This window comes from Pseudorasbora parva, chromosome 25 (assembly GCF_024679245.1).
Source record: "Pseudorasbora parva isolate DD20220531a chromosome 25, ASM2467924v1, whole genome shotgun sequence".
Classification (NCBI taxonomy): Eukaryota; Metazoa; Chordata; class Actinopteri; order Cypriniformes; family Gobionidae; genus Pseudorasbora; species Pseudorasbora parva.
The window spans coordinates 19,531,129-19,549,146 of NC_090196.1; the positions used below are offsets into that span (position 1 = coordinate 19,531,129).

Genomic DNA, 18,018 nt, shown 5'->3' on the forward strand with positions numbered 1-18,018 from the left:
TATATATAATCATAAGTTACATTTATGTGAAGTGGTTTATATCACTGAACATATTTTTTAAATATATATATATATATATATATATATATATATATATATATATATTTTTTTTTTTTTAAAGCTAAACTTATTTTGACAAAAAAGGGTTTTTTGATTTACATGGAGTAAAAAAAAGGGTCCTTTAAATACAAACTCAACTATACATGTGCCGGAAGTGGCGTGACCGGAAAAACCCGGAAAGTTCTATGGCGGTGTTTTCCATTGTGACTTCGCTTTTCGCCGATGCGGTATCTAAGCGAAGATTTTTGCATTTCGTAGCAGTGTGATTTGTAAACATGGTGAGTGGTGTTAACGTATTTCAATTCCATAATAAATCCGTGGAGTTTTCGTAAACTATGGCCTTACGATATCAATGTAATTGCTTGCTAAACGGTTACCAGCTTTGTCGGTTAACGTTAAACGCAGAATCCGACCAACCGCCTCTGATCAGTTAAAGCCCTCCGTGCTGTTGGTTTCGGATTTCTGTCAGTGTGTATCACGAATAACTAGTTTACTAGTAAAGAACTGTATTTTTGTACGTCAGTAAGATATTAAGTATAAAATGTTTATCTATAAAAGGGGGCGTACTTACAAAGCCTCATCGTCTTGCTGCGTTTAAAAATGTGTCTTCCTGTCTTTTTTTCCCTCTTGCTAGAATCAACAGCACACAGTTTGTCAGCTATAGCCAAAGTACAAACAATAATAAGCCATATTCAGAGGTGATGAATGACATACAGGAAGGTTCAGACTGTGAGGCCGGCAGTCCTCTGTTCAGTCCCCGGATGGAGTCAGACACTCCGGACTCCCTGAACAATGCCTTATTGAATGACAGCAGCGACTACCTGTTTGAAGACCCTGGACTCTCTCATGAATTCTCCACTTTTGTTCCAGAGACCCCTAGGTAACATTTAATTTGCAAATATCATATTGGTCTAAATTATTTGTATGTTTGGCATGTAATAGATAGGACATTAATTCACATTAATGAGAGTAAAGACAAGTATCTAACTTCACTCTACAGCCCACTGACTCACAGAAGAAAACGACATTCCCAAAAAGATGACAAGAAAAGTGTGGTAAGAGACAAAGGGTTATGTTTAAATTGCCATGCTGCTATACTGATGTATTTCTGTAGTATTTTTGCAGTATACACATTTTCTATATGCATATATTTCTGGGATGCCCTACTATATTTGCTTAGCCTGGTTAAAGCCAGACCATTCTCAGTAGTAACTGAGGTTTGCTCTGGCAAAAGCTTCATAGACAAATCATTTCAAAAGGAGGGTCACCAATGGACGATGACATATGCTGAGCGACGGAGAAACATCTGAGACAGCAACTCTCTGTTTGTGATTTCGAGGAAGATGTTGCAAAAATGGCTTCTGACGACTTTTGCCGTTGTTTTAAATGAAATATGATAATAGCTGGTGTCCACCGCCACTCCATCAGCATTTTTGCACAATTTGGTAAACCTAATAGCATCTCAGACCGACTGAAACATCTTGGATTGACGGTCGAACAGAAAACATCAAGCTCTGATCGCATTTGCCCCCGTTGTAAGGCATTTGTATTGCGATTAGAACGCTATTTGCAATATTTAGAAAATAAAATTCTATTTATGAGTCTTTGGAAAATTATGTCACACAAACTATTCAAATTCAGTCATTTCAAATGTGTTGGAACATTTTCAGACTTGAGCATAGTTACACTAGTTATTTATTTACAAATTTGTACATGATTGCCAGATCTAGTGTGAGGAAATAATCATAGAAAGGCAAGATCCAGAGCTGCTGTGTGGTGTTAGCACATGATCACGCTCCCCATCCTCCTCATCAAAGTAGCCGATGTAATCCACATCTGGTAGCCAAGCCTTGTTCTTTGCTCGGGTTTTAACGAAAAGAAAAGTTTAAATCACTTAAAACAGACGCGATAGCTGATTCGAACGAGAGATGCTCCACAGCGGCATCCGTCTTTGTAATGTACAAAAACTATCACTGCGTTATCGTGTAAAGCCCGCCCCAACGTTTCTGATTGGTGCCATGATTTCGATGGATTAGAAATGGGCTTGAATGAGCTCTTTACCAGACTACGTGCAGAGCAAATCTAAATTAGCTGGAAGTTGTCTGGGTTTTCCCAGGCTAATGTTTGCTAAAATGTGCTGCAGAAAAGACTGTATCCAACAATGCCGCATGCTTGACCTTTCATTTCCAACACTACTAAGACATCTGAAGTCATTTTACAAATGTTTTAAAGGTCCTGTTTTTCGCGATCCCATCTTTCAAACTTTAGTTAGTGTGAAATGTTGCTGTTAGAAGATATATAATACCTGTAAAATTATAACGCTCAAAGTTCAATGCCAAGCGAGATATTTTATTTAAGTTCCCTTTCAAAGCCTACAGCGAACGGCCGGTTTGGACTACACCCCTGCACTTCCTGCAGTAATGACGTCACTAGAACCGTTTGTTGACTAACCCTCCGCCCACAAGAACACGCAAAAAAAGGGGGCGTGGTCTTGTTGCTCTCCCACATTCAGCGCTTGCATCTCCCCGTTATGGTAAGAGGCGGGACCTTTCCGGGCAAGGTGCGCTAAGCTGCTGTCCAATCACAACACGGGAACCGCTGGCCAAATCAGAACTTGTTACGTATTTCTGAAGGAGGGACTTCATAGAACAAGGAAATCATCAGGCCGTTTTTAGGACAGAGAAAACAGCGGTATACAGATTAGTCAATTGTGTGAAACGTACTGTGTTTTTTTACACGCGAAACATGAACCGGTGTTATATTGCACACTGTAAACACAATCAAAGCTTCAAAAACATACGAAAAACGGGACCTTTAACATTGCAAAACAACAATATACATATAAAATTACAATAAAAAATACACAATAACCATTTATTTATCGAATAAATTTAGTTAAAAATGAAAAACAGCATTTATAAATATTATATTAAATGCAACATAATTTATTTATAAAAATATATATTTTTAAATTAAATGCAAAAGAACACACATGTAAATAAATGCAAAATATTTGATTTACACACAAACGTATATCTAGTTTTATTGTTTTATTACATTATTAGTTATTATATTATTACTCTACTTTTTGCTGCTCTGCTTTCTGCTTTTTTTTTACTCTTGAATTTTGGGGATAATTAGTACATAATACTGCTGCACTGTTTTATATACTATTTAAAAAATATGAGGTAGCAGTATGCAATTTAGAGAAGTATTTCATTTTTAGAATTCTAGTATTTCATTCAGAAGATTTTTTTATTTATTATTGTATTCATAAATGTTTTTATGCTCGATTAAAGCATTGTTCTTAATTGTAGGTGACACCGTCCTGTTCGGATGGAAATAAATGGGAAAGACAAGAACACATCCCAGGATACCTCAGCACCATTCCAGGCTCCCAAAGAACAATGAAGCGGCGCAAACTGGAGGACTCAAATGCAAGTGCACTGCGCGGATACTCCGGCATTACGCCGGGGGAAAATGGATTTGTAACGGCCTCGTCTCTTTTACCCTCTGATTTTACATGGTTGGAGTCTCCCCGGCCAGCAACCTCCTCTTCTTCTCATGTTTCTGCATCTTGCAAGCCTTCATCCTCAGCTGGGTCTTCCACGTGTGCACTGGATCAAGCTAGCGATCCGGCATATTTAAACGAGCTGCAAGTGATGGGTCGCACCTCGAAGCAAAAGACTCTAAACAAAAGCAATGGAAGGGAACAGAAGTCTAAAAAGAGCATCTATAGCAAGCCCAGATCTAAAGCCTCTAAAAGCACAACATTACACACTCCTTTACTCGCCACAGAGGATGAAGCTTTACTGCTGGATGCAGGTACAGATCTAGGATCCAAACGTTTGGATATTGCTCTTTCACCTTTCTATAATGAGCCTTTCTGTTTGTTTATAGCAAAGAGAATGCAAGGGCCAGCAAGGTCACCTGTATGTCCAATGCCAGAAGATATTGTCATTATAGAGGATGATGCTGATGATGTAGAGGTCGAGAGCATGGTCCGCTGCGTTCAGATGGCTGAGGATGAGGCGTATGCCAGAAGCCTTCAGGTGAGACTCGCTCTCCTGGGCCTTATCGAGAAACAATAGGGAAGTGACTTACTCTGTTATTCTTGTGTATGCAGGAACAGTTTGATATGGAGGAGCGAATGGAGCAGCAGAGGCTACAGAGCAGATCGCCAAGTAGAAACAACCACAACCATATGGTCAGTTGTTTGTTTTTTATTCGTATTGCCGTTTTTCTTCCGAGCATTGAAGATGGTTCTGTGATCATAAGCAAACAAAAAGTGATGCAGGTTTCATGCAGGTTGATCCATATGTTGGCTTGGGCTGGATCTCTCCTTGGGCCTCGTTGATGAGCTCGGCATCGTTCACACACGGACCCTCTGAGCTTTCAGAGCTACAGCAGGCCATCTTTGGAGAGCAACCCCGTAAGTCACCGTAGATGATCCACATGTATCATTTGATTCTGCCCTGATTTCAATTGAATTAAAAGAAGAGTTTAATCATTATATATTCATATATGAGAGAGAGAGAGAGAGAGAGAGAGAGAGAGAGAGAGAGAGAGAGAGAGAGAGAGAGAGAGAGAGTGTGTGTGTGTGTGTGTGTATCTTTTTATTATAATTAATAAAATATGAATAAATGATTAACCATTTTTATTATTTAGAATGTACAGTTAGTTGTATTTATAGTATTTGTGTATATATGTGTGTGTATAAAATTAGTATTTTGAATATATATATATATATATATATATATATATATATATATATATATATATATATATATATATATATATATATATATATATATATCTTTTTTAATAGTAATATACACTGCTGTCACAAACAGGGGTTAGTAAGATTCTTTAAAAGGTTTTTGAAAAACATCTTATCTTATTGTTCTAAAATACTGTGAAATCTGTAATTTTGTGAATAATATATAGTGCAAGTTTTATTAGTTTTCTTTTTTTTATTAAAACGTAATTTATGAAAAGCTGAATTTTCAGCATCATTACTCCAGTCTTCAATGTCACATGATCCTTCAGAAGTCAATCTAATATGCTGATTCACCAGCAGGACCATATTTCTGTGGAAACCATACATATATTTTTCAGGATTCTTTGAATGGAAAATTCAAAAGAACAACATTTATATAAAATGCAAATATTTAGTAATGTTATAAATGTCTTTACTGTCACTTTTTTAATCTTAAAAAATTAAAAACCTTGCATGGCGCTGTGTATTTGTGTGTGTGTGTGTATATATATATATATATATATATATATATATATATATATATATATATATATATATATATATATATATATATATATATATATATATATATATATATATATATATAACATTTTTTTTTGTATATATACATTTTATATCTATATTTATTTAATCTTTGGACAGGCAGACAACAAGGACGTCGGCAAACCAGCAGAAGTAGTAATAATTCCCGGCGCAGACATGCTCGCCTACAAACAGACTTGTTTGATGACAGCCAGGGAAACAATTATGAGGTTTGAATTATGCTAATTCAGAGAAATCGCATTCTTGGCTACAATTATTGTGTGCTTCTTCATCTCTGATATTATTCATTGCTTTATAAGGCTCTCTTAGCGTTCGAGGAGCAACAAGGTTCTGTAGTATCCAAGAACACTCTGACAAAGGCCGAGATCGAACGGCTGCCTATAAAAACCTACGATCCTTCACACAGCGCAGGAAAGACAGAGTAAGTCACAGAGCAGGATGCCACAAAAGAGATTTCCCATAATGCAATATTTTAATCATCCTCTCTTTGCAGCTGCCAGATCTGTTTCAGCGAGTACAAGGCGGGGGAACGGCTCAGGATGCTTCCATGTCTCCACGATTACCACGTGAAATGCATCGACCGCTGGCTAAAGGTCTGGCTCGTTTAACACAATCGTTATTCATTTCAAAGTCATGCGTTACTAATAGTTTTCCTCTTTTCTTAACAGGAAAACGCCACCTGTCCCATCTGCAGAGCGGATATATCAGAGTGTAGTGGTTTTTCTTGAGCGCACACACCTTCAGGTCTTAGTATCTACCTCACAGCTGGTCATGTGACTCCCTGTTTGTGTTTTAAACAGTCTTATGTTGAGTGTTATTTAACGCTTTTTAAATGCATAATATTTGTCTGATGTTTGAACCAGCATAAGGCACTGTCAAACAACTGTTATTTCGAAAGGTCCTCCTAAAACATATCAGATATGAATATCACACCAGTGGCAACAAAACGACATTGCTAGCAATATATGTTTTCAAATAAAATCAATTTCTATAAATATTTGCCTGTTTTTATTGCAATAGAGACAATTTTTGTAATGTAATTAGGAGAGTAAATGATACATATTAGAGTCAAACGAACACTATTATTCTGTTTATGTAAATTACATTTTATTCAGTCTGTTTCATAATATCTCTTCTTCAAAGCTCTGTACTTCCGGAGGTAATACAGCGCTTCAAGCTCTTTCACCACAAATTCTCCTCGGCCGATAAGCTCTTTGATCTTGTCAGGGTCTCGCACATCTTTATTCTTGGCAAACGCAGCCCTCAGTCTGTCTCTGAAATAGTCCGCTCCTTTCGGATACTCCCGTCCAAGAAACAGCAACTTCAAGCAGAAGAATCATAAGACAGGATTATGACTTTCTACTGCCTGGAGTCAGAATTTTCTCCCATAATTTAATGATTATTTTCTTAATATAAAGGAAGACTGCAACTTGATTTAATAGTATTGGGTAGAACTGGGCTCAGTGTTTACTATACTTAATATATTTGATTGTACAGATAATTTTGGAGGTCATTTGGTGTGTAGGCTACAAAATTGGTTTTGCTACCAAAAAATAATTACACATTTTCACTGCAGTTGCCCAAACAGAAATAAAAATATAAATAAAACACACACAAAACATTACCAAACAAATACAGGCTAAACAAATACAAATGCCTGTGTGTGTTTATGTGTGTGTGTGTGTACTTGGATGGCTTTACATAAATTGCTGAATCAACATTTATAAAGAAAAAATATCCAGGTGTAGATTAGGGATATTATACATGCATACACATAAACTCACATCTGGTTTACTATATTTGTGGGGACTTCTGTTTTTTATACTGTACAAACTGTATTCTATCTCCTTACACTAACCCAACTAATCACAGAAAACTGCACTTTTACATAAAAAAATAAAATAACCCTTCATTCTGTATTATTTATAAGTTTGTTTCCTCATGTTATACGAGTCCCAGTGATTTTGGGTGTGTTCAGGTTGAAGTCCTCACTGGGACAGAAACACACACACACACGGCATTAAAAGCTGAAGGAGGGGAGTGTACTACTCACTGTTTTGTACAGTTGCACTACCTCTGCTCGGAGTGGGTTGGCCATTTCCCAGTGATTATTCTGTTTTCAGCCAAACACAGCCTGGATATAAACACAGCTGACCTGTTGCCTCTCATTCGAAGTTTTTCAAAACAGACTGCGATACCATTTTAAGACGAAATAATGGCATGTTGACCGGGAGAAAAAAAGACAAAAGAGCTGTTTAAAATCTACTTACTTGCTAATGTGTCATATTGCCCTTTGGACGTGTTGAACACAATCAGCTGGAGTGTTACATCTGCGGTCGTTGAAAACATGGTCAAAATAAAAGTCCTCGAAAGTTTAAATACAAAATTGATACATTACCTGGTAAAGAAGAAGAAAAAAAAGTATATGCTATTATTAACCTAAACAGTACATGGTTTTAATGTAAAATAAAATTATAGTTACTGACCAGACATTTTAGATTTATCAAAATAAAAGTCCGCGAGGTAAAAACAAACCTTGCGCCTGAAAGTCATGCTTCATGTGAAACAGAAAACACAGCTACACATAAATGCAGAAATAATTTATTTAGATCAGTCCATGAAAGAAGACACCTTACAAATGCAGATTAGGAGCACAGTGTACAGGACAATGGTTTTGAGTTAGTCTTTTGCTTTTTGTTGCCAAATGCACTACCGCGATTGTATAAAACCAATTTCAAATAAATGTCATGTATTGAAACACTAGCATTCACGCAATCTCCATACACATCTTTGCTGCAAAATACCTACATTTCTACTCTCACGCAAAATCACCAATGTCCATTTTTGGCATGTGGTTTGCAAAAATAATCTGGAGAACAATTACAAAGGAGCACAATTCATAACAGGCAAACTCCACACTGAGATGTTTCGCCACATTTAAACCAATACATGCCATTTTTCCTGTAAACTAGTCAGGATATACAAAAAACACACCTTGGAGAAAAACAAAGTATGTTCTCTTTCTTGCTATTTGATTTTAAGGCATATAAGTCTTACAAAAACACGCTTTATAACCTGAAACAAATACAAAATTGTGTGCCAATATGACAAATGGAAAAAGCAGACTGAGTGGTGGTCTGCAGAGTAAAGGCACTAGTAGAAACTTCAGCTACTATCCGTCCTCTGACAACCACTGTGGGAGACTTGGGTCCATGGACATCTTTAATAATTGGCTCGCAGTCGTTTGTTTTCCTCCTTCAGTCTTTCTATCTCCTCCACGAGAGAGTCGTTCACTGAGTACTTCTCAATCAGACCATGGATTTCATTCTGTAAAAGATAAGTGACACAATTAAAGGGATGTAATATTAATTTTTACCTTTTCATTATTTTTTTTTAGCTACGAAAAACATGGATTTGGTGGGTAAAAGAAACATACCAGCTGAATATAGAATTGGCGAACCATCTCCACCTGTAGATTGATGATGTCTCTATGACAGGTGTCTCTAGAGGAAACAACAAAAACAATGCCAGTTAGTCTAATCAGTGATGAATATATGGTTTTAATATATATATATATATATATATATATATATATATATATATATATATATATATATATACACACACACACATATATACATATACATATATATATATATAAATATATATATATATATATATATATATATATATATATATAGTCTGCGGTGTGTGGCGAAGGGATGAGGGCTTCTATGATATTACACTGTGTGTATAATACTGATTTTTTTAGATACTTATTAAGATTTTTTTTTAAATAAATTAATACTTTTATTCAGCAAGGTCATGAAATTTATCAAAAATTAAAATAAAGACATTCATAATGTAATTAAAAAAATCAGTTTGAAATAGAAGCTGTTCTTTCTATTTGTCAAAGAAAGAAATAATTATTCATATTGCAAAAATATTAAACAGCAACTTATTGAGCACCAAAATAATCATATTAGAATGATTTATGAATGCTCACACGAATGAAAACTTGAGTAATGATGCTGAAAATTCAGCTTTGCATCAAAGAAATAATTTACTTTTTAAAATATATAAAAATAGAAACATTTATATTGAGTTTACCCAGTCTGGGGCTTTTCCCACTGCTCATAATTTACTCAGGGTTAACAATTAATCCTGAGTATTCATAAACTAATGTGTAACATGGTACATTCCTAAACCCTGGATAAACTATCGAGTTTATACTGAATGGACATTTTGGACTATAAAGGTAAGAAAGAAGTCTCTTCTTCACTCAAATTGTCATGTTTTCTGTCAGATTTGACCTTTTTCCTGCAAACGCAGAATTTACTGTTTACATACAATGTGCAAGCGTTTCAATGAATGTCTAAAGTAGGATAGAAGATAGATTAGACTGTCTAAAGTAGGATACACAAATATGAGTACGCCATTGGTTGTCTATTGCTAAACATCCAGCGGTAACATTCTAACACCACTCTGCTTTGCAATGTATAAGGTTGGTATCGCAACGTGGGGTTAACCCCGCAATAGTCTGTTCCAGAGCAGGGTTTCCTAACCCTGGGTAAAAGCCCAGCTTCTAAATTAGACGCGTTAAACGCTCCTTTACCCGGGGTTAAAGTGCAGTGTGAAAATAATGACTAATGACAAATATATGGTGCCTCACCTGAAGTCCTCCAGTGCCTCTTGGATCATGTTGCGGACAAAGTCCATCTGAACAGAGGTGAGTGGAGCTCCACGGCCCTCTGCTCCAGATTCGACTCCTGCCGCTGGAGCTTTAGATCAAAACATCTGTCACACATTGTGTCCTATTGAAATTGCTTTTAATCTAATTGTGGCCCATTCAAACGCACCAGGTGCAGCTGCAGGAGGAGCTCCGCTGACAGGCGAATCATAGGTGAGCTGGGTGGGCAGATCTCTCTTCTGAATGGCCTCAGGTGTGTTGAATGGCTGCGTGGACTGAACGCGTGTGCTCTGAGCAGCAGGTGGTGTGTTTATGACATCATACTCCTGGCGGAGGCCGTTGTTCTTCTCCGCCTGCCAACAATCCAGAGGAAAATAAATTTAGTTCACGAATACAAAAATGTGTCGGATGATGATCAAAACAGGTTAGACCTTAGTGCCATTCTGTACATCAGTCTGTTGTGGCGGGGTAGTGATGGGCTCCTCCTCTTTGATTGGTGGAGGAGTCTGAACCACAGATGGGCTATAGCAGCGACTGCCTGGAGTGCCCAATGGGGTCTTCCTCTGGGACGACCCACCAGGGAAATGAGGTAGGTATTCAAAGTCTAGTAATACAGGAAGTGCTTATGTTGGCAAAGGTAAATAAAATCATTTTGCTCATTACAGTTTATTAAAATGCCATTTGTACAAACTTGCCTTTCTTTCCACCTGATACATCGCTCAGTCTGTGCCCTTTGTAATCTAGAGAGATGTGGTTTAATTAGTAAACATGTACATGTACACACACACACACTATCAATAAAACGTTTGGGGTCATATAAGCTCAATATGTACTTGTATTCATCGAGGACACATTAAATTGATCAAATGTGTTATAAAGATTCTATTTCAAATAAATGCTGTTCTAATCACATCATTTAGAAAAATCAGTTTTCACAAGAATATTAAGCAGCACAACTGTTTTAAAGATTGATGATAGGAAATGTTTTAGAACAGCAAACCATCATATCAGAATGATTTCTGAAGGATCATGTGACACTGAAGTCTGAAGTAATTATGCTAAAAATTCAGCTTTGCACACAGGAATATATGAAATTGTAGTATATCTAAATAAACATATATATACAGCTTCACTGTATTTATTATTTAATAAATGCAGCCTTTGCGAGTATAAGTGACTTTTTAAACATTAACTAATCCTAACAATGCCAATCTTTTGAACAGTAGTGGTGCACATAAATAGAGGCCAAAGCTTTAAAAGACCGGTTGGAAAAGATCCCTCACCATCTCGTACAGGCGAAAAGATGTCTAAGCTGTTTCTGCCGACTCTGAACCGGTCTGTGCTGTGCTGTCCTTCTCCTTCCCTCGAGAACCCATCTATACTGCCTCCTAGACGCCGAACAAACACAGAGTTTACGCCATATTCATAATCTCTCAAACTGTCATATAAAATTAAACATAATAAACAAAAAGTTGAAAACACTCACCATTTCTTGAAGTTGGAGTATCACCGAAAACATGTGTTTTGAAACCTACAGAGAGGATGGACAAGCACATTATGGAGCCATGAGATGAGAAGACAAGGACAACACATAAAAAAAGTGCAAAAGAAGCGACATCAGAGATTTTACCATCATTAAGTGGAGAGAAAATATCCAGGTTTAGGCTGTTCCGACCTATGTTGCTAAATTTCTCCACACTGGGCAGCTGATCTTGACTGTGCTGACCCTCGGCCTCTCTGGAGAACACATCTCCTGCAGTGCCTATAAGAGACGACACATTCAGTACCTACAAAACCATTACAAAAGCTTTAAACAAGGCCAACTGAGCAAACAATATATGACGGAATAAGGAATAAAACATTTTATAGACATAAAGAGGAAAGTTGACCTGTGACTTGGGCTTGGCCATCTCCAGGAAATTCAGAGCCAGGTACACTGGGTGGGACTGTAGATGTTGGAGTGGATGGTCCCGTCTGTTGACTGCTCAGTTTTACTGAAATCCGCTTATTTGCTTGAGAAGACTTGCTAGATGTTTTAGTGGACTGTGGAAACAGGGCTGGTTTTAATATGCATTATAGTCAGAAGTATTCAGAAGTAAACAAACATTGTTGAATATAATAGAGGCAATATTTGATTTTCAGAGGAAGTGTGTAATTTGTCTAGTAAATAAATATATTAATTCAGTCATTAACTAATGAAAACGATTAAATTAAAATGTCTACTTTCTTAGAAAACACACTGCATGTTACATACCTTAATCATAATTTCCAGAACAGATTTTTAAAACTATCAGATTACAAAAAATAAATAAATTACAATTAGAACATTAATTCACATTTAATTAAAATTCAAACAAATTAAATTAAAATTCTAAATTCATAAAAACAAACTGCATGTTAAATATTCTAATCAATGAATTAAAACATATTCTGCATTTAAAATATTTGAATAATTATTCCTAGGCCAGCTTTAAAATGATTATCAAGAAAAAAGTAAATAAATAAATAAAATTTAAGAAATAGTTAATTAAATACATTATTTACAATTTAATTACATTAATTAACACTAATGATATAAAATTTCTAATTTTATATAAACACACAGCATGTTACATACTTCCATAAATACATAAATCACGCATAAATTACACAAAAATCATTGAAACTACAGAAACCAATTAAAGTAAACTCTTACTCTGAACAATATGAATAATTAATTGTTCCTAGAACAGATAATTTAAAACTATAATAAATGTTATAAAAATGTTAAATAAAAATTACATTAAACAAATCATAATAATAAATAAATAATAATTTGTTAGATTTATATATTTTTATCTGGGTCCTAAAAGAGCTTTTTGGGGGGAATCGTCTCATTAATTCAATACATCTCCAATACATTAATTACAATTTCATTATATTAGTAAACAAATTCATAAAATAAATAATACAATTTCTTATTTCATATAAAAAGCATGTTACTAAATATTTTATGTATTATATCAGATGTTACAAATTTAAAAAAGTAAAAGTAAATAAATAAACACAATTTAATAAATACTTATACATGTATTACAATGTAATAAAATTGACTGTTTCACACTTCCATCAATTATTTAAATGAGTCAAAATACAGCTCTGAAAAACAATTAAGGGATTCTGTATTACTCTGTAAGCTGTATTTTCTCAAACTGAACAATTTGAATAATTAGTAACTCCTAGAACAAATATTTTAAAGCTATGTTATCAGAAATAAATTAATAAATAAATCAAATGTATGTGTTGTTTTTGTCCCCATGTTTTGAATGTTGCCCCTCGCCCCCTCGATATTCATTCATTTCTGTTATAATGATATAGAGATAAGGAGACAGCTGTACCTTTAACTTCGAGGTGGAGTTCTGAAAGCGAATACAGGTCACTGACGTCTTGTGAGCCGTGGTGATTTTGATTGGCGCACTGAGGTTTCTCAAATCGTACAGGTAGATCCTGCCCTGCGTTGAGCCCACAACCAGTCCAGCCCCATCTGGGGTGAAATCAATGGCTGTGAGTGGAGAGTCCACCTGCTTATTACGAAACACCCTGTGGGGATACGGACACACATTCAATTGATTAACAAAACCAAGAGCCAATGTCCAAAATGCATACTAAATGTGATGATTTTCCACATGCAGGTTTATTCGTACATTTTGCTGGAGGTGTCATAGCAGACGATCTTCTTATCGAGCCCCACAGTGATGAAGAGCAAATCATTGGCTGGGGAGAAGGCCAATCCTGAACACGGGGCTTTGTGCGCCCCCTCAAACAAGTGCAGCTCCTTTTGAGTGTTAGCGTCCCAGAGTGCCACAGAGCCACTGTCAGATACAGTGCCCAGCAGAGACCTCTTCACCAGTGAGTACCTCAAATCATGGATTGGCTAAAAGGGATCACATGGTGTATTTTATAATAGGGCTGCACGACTAATTGAATTGATGGTTTAAATTTTGACAACAAAAAAATGAAGAAAGCCATACATATTAGTATTGTAATTTTGTTATTTGTTATATTGTTAATTGTTATGTAAAATAAAAATATCATTACTATAATCTTTTTTTTTTTTACAAGTGCAATAGTACAAGAGTAATATTTCTTATTGTGTTTAGAATTTTGTTTAGTGACAATAATACTACAAAATTGTACAGCAAAATTATCATTATTTTATTTTATATAGATATAATCATGCAATTTAGGGATAAACTGGCAACCCAACAAAAAAGCAGAGCAAACCTGAATTTCTTTTAAAATATAAAACATTTTATAATATTTTTTATCAAATAAAACTCACCACATTTGGCCCATGGCCGAAGGGTTTGCTGGACAGGTTGGTTGTGATACTGTGGAGGATGATATCTCCGCTAGTGGAGCCTGACGCTATGTAGCTATCGCCTCCATTAAAAGACACACATGTCACTTCCTCCTTGTGGTCCTATAGAGAAAGAGACAAAGGACATGGATTCAGATGTAGATGTCTGTCTATTGGATGATCTTAACCCTGAGGGTCTTATGCTTGAAATATGCAAGATTTGCAACAAATGGTTTGTAACAATGCATTACCTTTAGTGTTCGGTGCAACCTTTTTGTCTTTAGGTCCCAGACATTAACGCTGTTATCCAGTCCTCCACTGACCAGGAACTGTGACGTGGAGTTCAGACTGACACGTGTTTGTTTTTTCTTTAAACAAAAGGCCATTATGAGACACACAAAACCAAGATATATTGAGATCCAGTAAGATGTCAAGTTTGTCAGCTCACCCCTTCACCCAGCTCCATCACTGGAACCGGTGATGACTTGAGACTGGAAACCACCAGCTTGTCCCCTATACTGCTGGCACTGACCAGGTACTGATCTGAGAGCTGTCAAGGCAAAGCCCTTTCATCTATGAAATTGAGAAAACTGAATGCTCTTTTATTTATACTCTTTTTATTAATAAAAATGCATGTTTCTCCAAAGGAGGTTTTTTTTTAAAAATCTTTTAGATGACACAATATGATCATCCTCATGCATCCCCATCCTAAAATTTAAAAGACAACTATTTATTTTAATGTACTGGTATACAATTTATTATACCAACCAAAAAATCTAGTAGTACTGTATGTATTATTTATTTCTTCTAACCTATCTTTATTTAAATTATTCTAATTAAATTCTCTTTCTCTCTCTCTCTCTCTCTCTCTCTCTCTCTCTCTCTCTCTCTCTCTCTCTCTCTCTCTATATATATATATATATATATATATATATATATATATATATAAATTATTAATATTGTTTTTATTTTTTAGCTTTTCCCCATACCTGTGGACTTTACTATTTGGACTATACCACTGGCTAAAGTATTTGAGTTCATGTAATTATTTGCAGTCCTTAAGTATCATTTTGGCTACTTACTGAGTATCAAATATATTATAAATTTTTATTCTCTTCTTGACTACATTTTTAATAAGTAGATGTACTCCAAAAGATTGTGAATCAATACATTTTGCATGGCACCTAACTTTTTTAAGCTATAAAAAAACTGGTATCACCATCTACAGGGCCTTATAGGTACTATATACTGTGCGTTTCGCCCTTACTAACCCAAACGTGTCAACAAGGTAATTTTACACAAATGTCAGTGCATTAGCAGATAGTTGCTGAATCACATTTTTTAAAATATGAGATGAGGCCAAAAAGCACATCTTTTCACATCCAGGGCAAGTAGGCTTTGACTTTCATTTCACTTAACATTTTTTTATTTTATCTGTTATATTGAAGCAACCTTTTTAGAGAATATTGGTTTACTATACACTTCCTGAGCACTTTAGCTTAACTGACACGTGTGTGTTTGTAGGCGTTTACGAGGCTGTTGTGTCAACCTTGATTAGGTATTCAGCTTAATTATGATTTTAGAAAATAAACATGTGATTGCTCTTCTAACAAATAAAAAGTTTCTTGTTTTTCACTGGCATGTCTTATAGGTGTTGAGGACTAGTGCATCTTTGAGCCTACATTCAGTATGAAAAAGTATGTATATAATGTTAAAATTAATCTAACCCCCGGTTTCACCGACAAGGCTTAAGCTAGTCCCAGACTAAAAAGCATGTTCGAGTGGTAATAACTGAAAACAACTTGCTCTGACAGATCTTAAAATACATCAGTGCTATTTTTTTGTCTCAAGATGCACACAAAAGTAATGTTTTTTTTCTAAAGCAAGTTTATAAAAGCTACTTTAATGTTCTAATTGAACTACGGCCTAATCCATGGCTTAATCTAAACCCTGTCTGTGAAACCTGGCCTAAGACTTTTACACAAATTGTATTGGAATTAGTGAACTTGTAATGAGTAATTTTCTCTGAAAGGTCCCCTATACTTAAGTATGTCACTCTTTACACCTCTAACCGGGCAATTCTGTTAGGTGAAACTAGTCAGAGAAACCGCACACTTCACTTTGATTTATCATGGTTGTCCAAGAGAACATCTCTTCTAAAAGTTGCTACAGACATTATCATGTCTTATGCATACTGGCATTACAGTTAGACATGTGAGTGATGCTGAATTCACAATGATAGAGGATACTGCTGCTGCTCCAGCAGACTTGAGCCACTGGATGTGTGGCACTGTGAGGGTTGAACTGCTCCACCACCGTCATGGAGCTCGAGTCCCAGATCTTCAGACAGTCACCTGACGACACCAGCCGCGTGACGTCCTCCATAGCAACGGCTGTCAGGGGACAAAAGATGGACAGCTGTCAGGCGCGCACTACCGAGTTTGACACAAATAATAGATGCTTCACTTCAACAACAACAAAAAAACAGTACATGAAAAATAGTTAAATAATCATGAAATCCCATTGTGCTGCACTTTAAAGTGCTGTTATGGCAATTTTGTTACTTTTTATGATTGACAAACACACTCAAATACGATTTTCTCTGTACACGCAGCAAACTATCTGAACATTAATTTAAGGTGTTTTTCTTAGTCTGGCGTATTATTTAGAATCTGAATTGTGTCATAACTGAGCCATAACGCTTAAAATATCCTGCTTAAAGTTAGCCAACAAGCAATGCAGCTAACTTATTTCATTGCAATCCTCTTTACTTTAAAGAATCAAATTCAGTTACATAAAAGTGACTTTAACAGCTATTTCTGACATAAACAATTTGGAATAAACCCGTAACGCTCGTTAAATGTATTTTACTCTCCAATTAGCACTTTTTTGTTGCTGTTCGTGTTGTTGTGCTAATAGTTTCTGCATTCATCAGCTGATTAGCAACAGCTAGCTACTTACCCTTGGGTTAGACTATAAAAAGTGTGGAAACTTTGAACGCTATACTGGTAAACACTTCAAATTACATCCACGACGGTTGAGTAAATGTATCCTTTTATTTGAAAGTAAAACTTTGGTCATATCAAGTTTGAACATCCGTGGCTCCAGTAAGGAACCGCCACTACGGCGCGCCGCTGGGCTCAAATCAGACAAACATTCGGAATTACAGCAACGCCAGTATGGGGAGGGGAAATACATGTCACTGCGTCTCTGTGGCAAATTTTGCATTAATAAACACGCCTGAGGAGGAGTTCAAATATTCATAGTGCTCTTAAATAACAGGTAAATACGTTATTTTACAATATGATCAACATTCATAATAAGAAGTCTGTATAGTTAGGCTAATGCACACTGGGATTTATTTATATCAGTATTTAAAGGAATAGTTTACCCAAAAATGAACATTCTGTCATAATTTACTCACCCTCAAGTTGTTCCAAACCTGTATACGTTTCTTCCTTCCAGTGAACACAAACCAATATATTTTGAAGAACGTTTGTAACCAAACAATTGATGGACCCCATGACATCCATTGTAACTTTTTCCCTACTACGGTAAATGAGGTCCATCAACTGTTTAGTTTCCCATATTCTTCAAAATATATTT

The 18,018-nt window shown here is 35.8% G+C and overlaps 3 protein-coding genes across 5 annotated transcripts; 1 reads left to right on the forward strand and 2 right to left on the reverse strand.

The window, feature by feature from the left end:
* The first annotated feature begins 214 nt into the window (after positions 1-214).
* Positions 215-6,378, forward strand: si:ch211-59o9.10 (uncharacterized protein LOC561841 homolog). Its single transcript, XM_067435936.1, has 11 exons — positions 215-338; positions 695-940; positions 1,061-1,115; positions 3,378-3,885; positions 3,961-4,112; positions 4,187-4,267; positions 4,369-4,492; positions 5,483-5,592; positions 5,683-5,804; positions 5,877-5,976; positions 6,052-6,378. The coding sequence occupies exons 2-11, from the start codon at positions 762-764 to the stop codon at positions 6,109-6,111; spliced, it is 1,491 nt and encodes a 496-aa protein (XP_067292037.1). The 5' UTR covers positions 215-338; positions 695-761; the 3' UTR covers positions 6,112-6,378.
* On the reverse strand, positions 6,375-7,718 carry lyrm5b (LYR motif containing 5b). 2 transcript variants are annotated; one of them, XM_067435938.1, is made up of 3 exons: positions 7,654-7,718; positions 7,437-7,517; positions 6,375-6,704 (listed from the first exon to the last, which is right to left on the reverse strand). In XM_067435938.1, exons 2-3 carry the CDS (start codon positions 7,479-7,481, stop codon positions 6,495-6,497), a joined length of 255 nt encoding a protein of 84 aa, XP_067292039.1. In that variant the 5' UTR covers positions 7,482-7,517; positions 7,654-7,718; the 3' UTR covers positions 6,375-6,494. The 2 variants fall into 2 exon arrangements, with proteins under 2 accessions (XP_067292039.1, XP_067292038.1); XM_067435937.1 differs by having other exon boundaries at positions 7,437-7,712.
* Positions 7,719-7,972: 254 nt separating this feature from the next.
* On the reverse strand, positions 7,973-17,926 carry nedd1 (NEDD1 gamma-tubulin ring complex targeting factor). Of its 2 annotated transcripts, none has more exons than XM_067437207.1 (17): positions 17,374-17,926; positions 16,662-16,805; positions 14,861-14,955; positions 14,664-14,780; positions 14,395-14,535; positions 13,757-13,986; positions 13,451-13,652; positions 11,963-12,116; positions 11,704-11,835; positions 11,560-11,604; positions 11,357-11,461; positions 10,769-10,813; positions 10,523-10,677; positions 10,243-10,426; positions 10,056-10,164; positions 8,820-8,886; positions 7,973-8,710 (listed from the first exon to the last, which is right to left on the reverse strand). In XM_067437207.1, exons 2-17 carry the CDS (start codon positions 16,795-16,797, stop codon positions 8,606-8,608), a joined length of 2,022 nt encoding a protein of 673 aa, XP_067293308.1. In that variant the 5' UTR covers positions 16,798-16,805; positions 17,374-17,926; the 3' UTR covers positions 7,973-8,605. The 2 variants fall into 2 exon arrangements, with proteins under 2 accessions (XP_067293308.1, XP_067293307.1); XM_067437206.1 differs by having other exon boundaries at positions 10,505-10,677; positions 17,374-17,922.
* Positions 17,927-18,018: the final 92 nt, after the last annotated feature.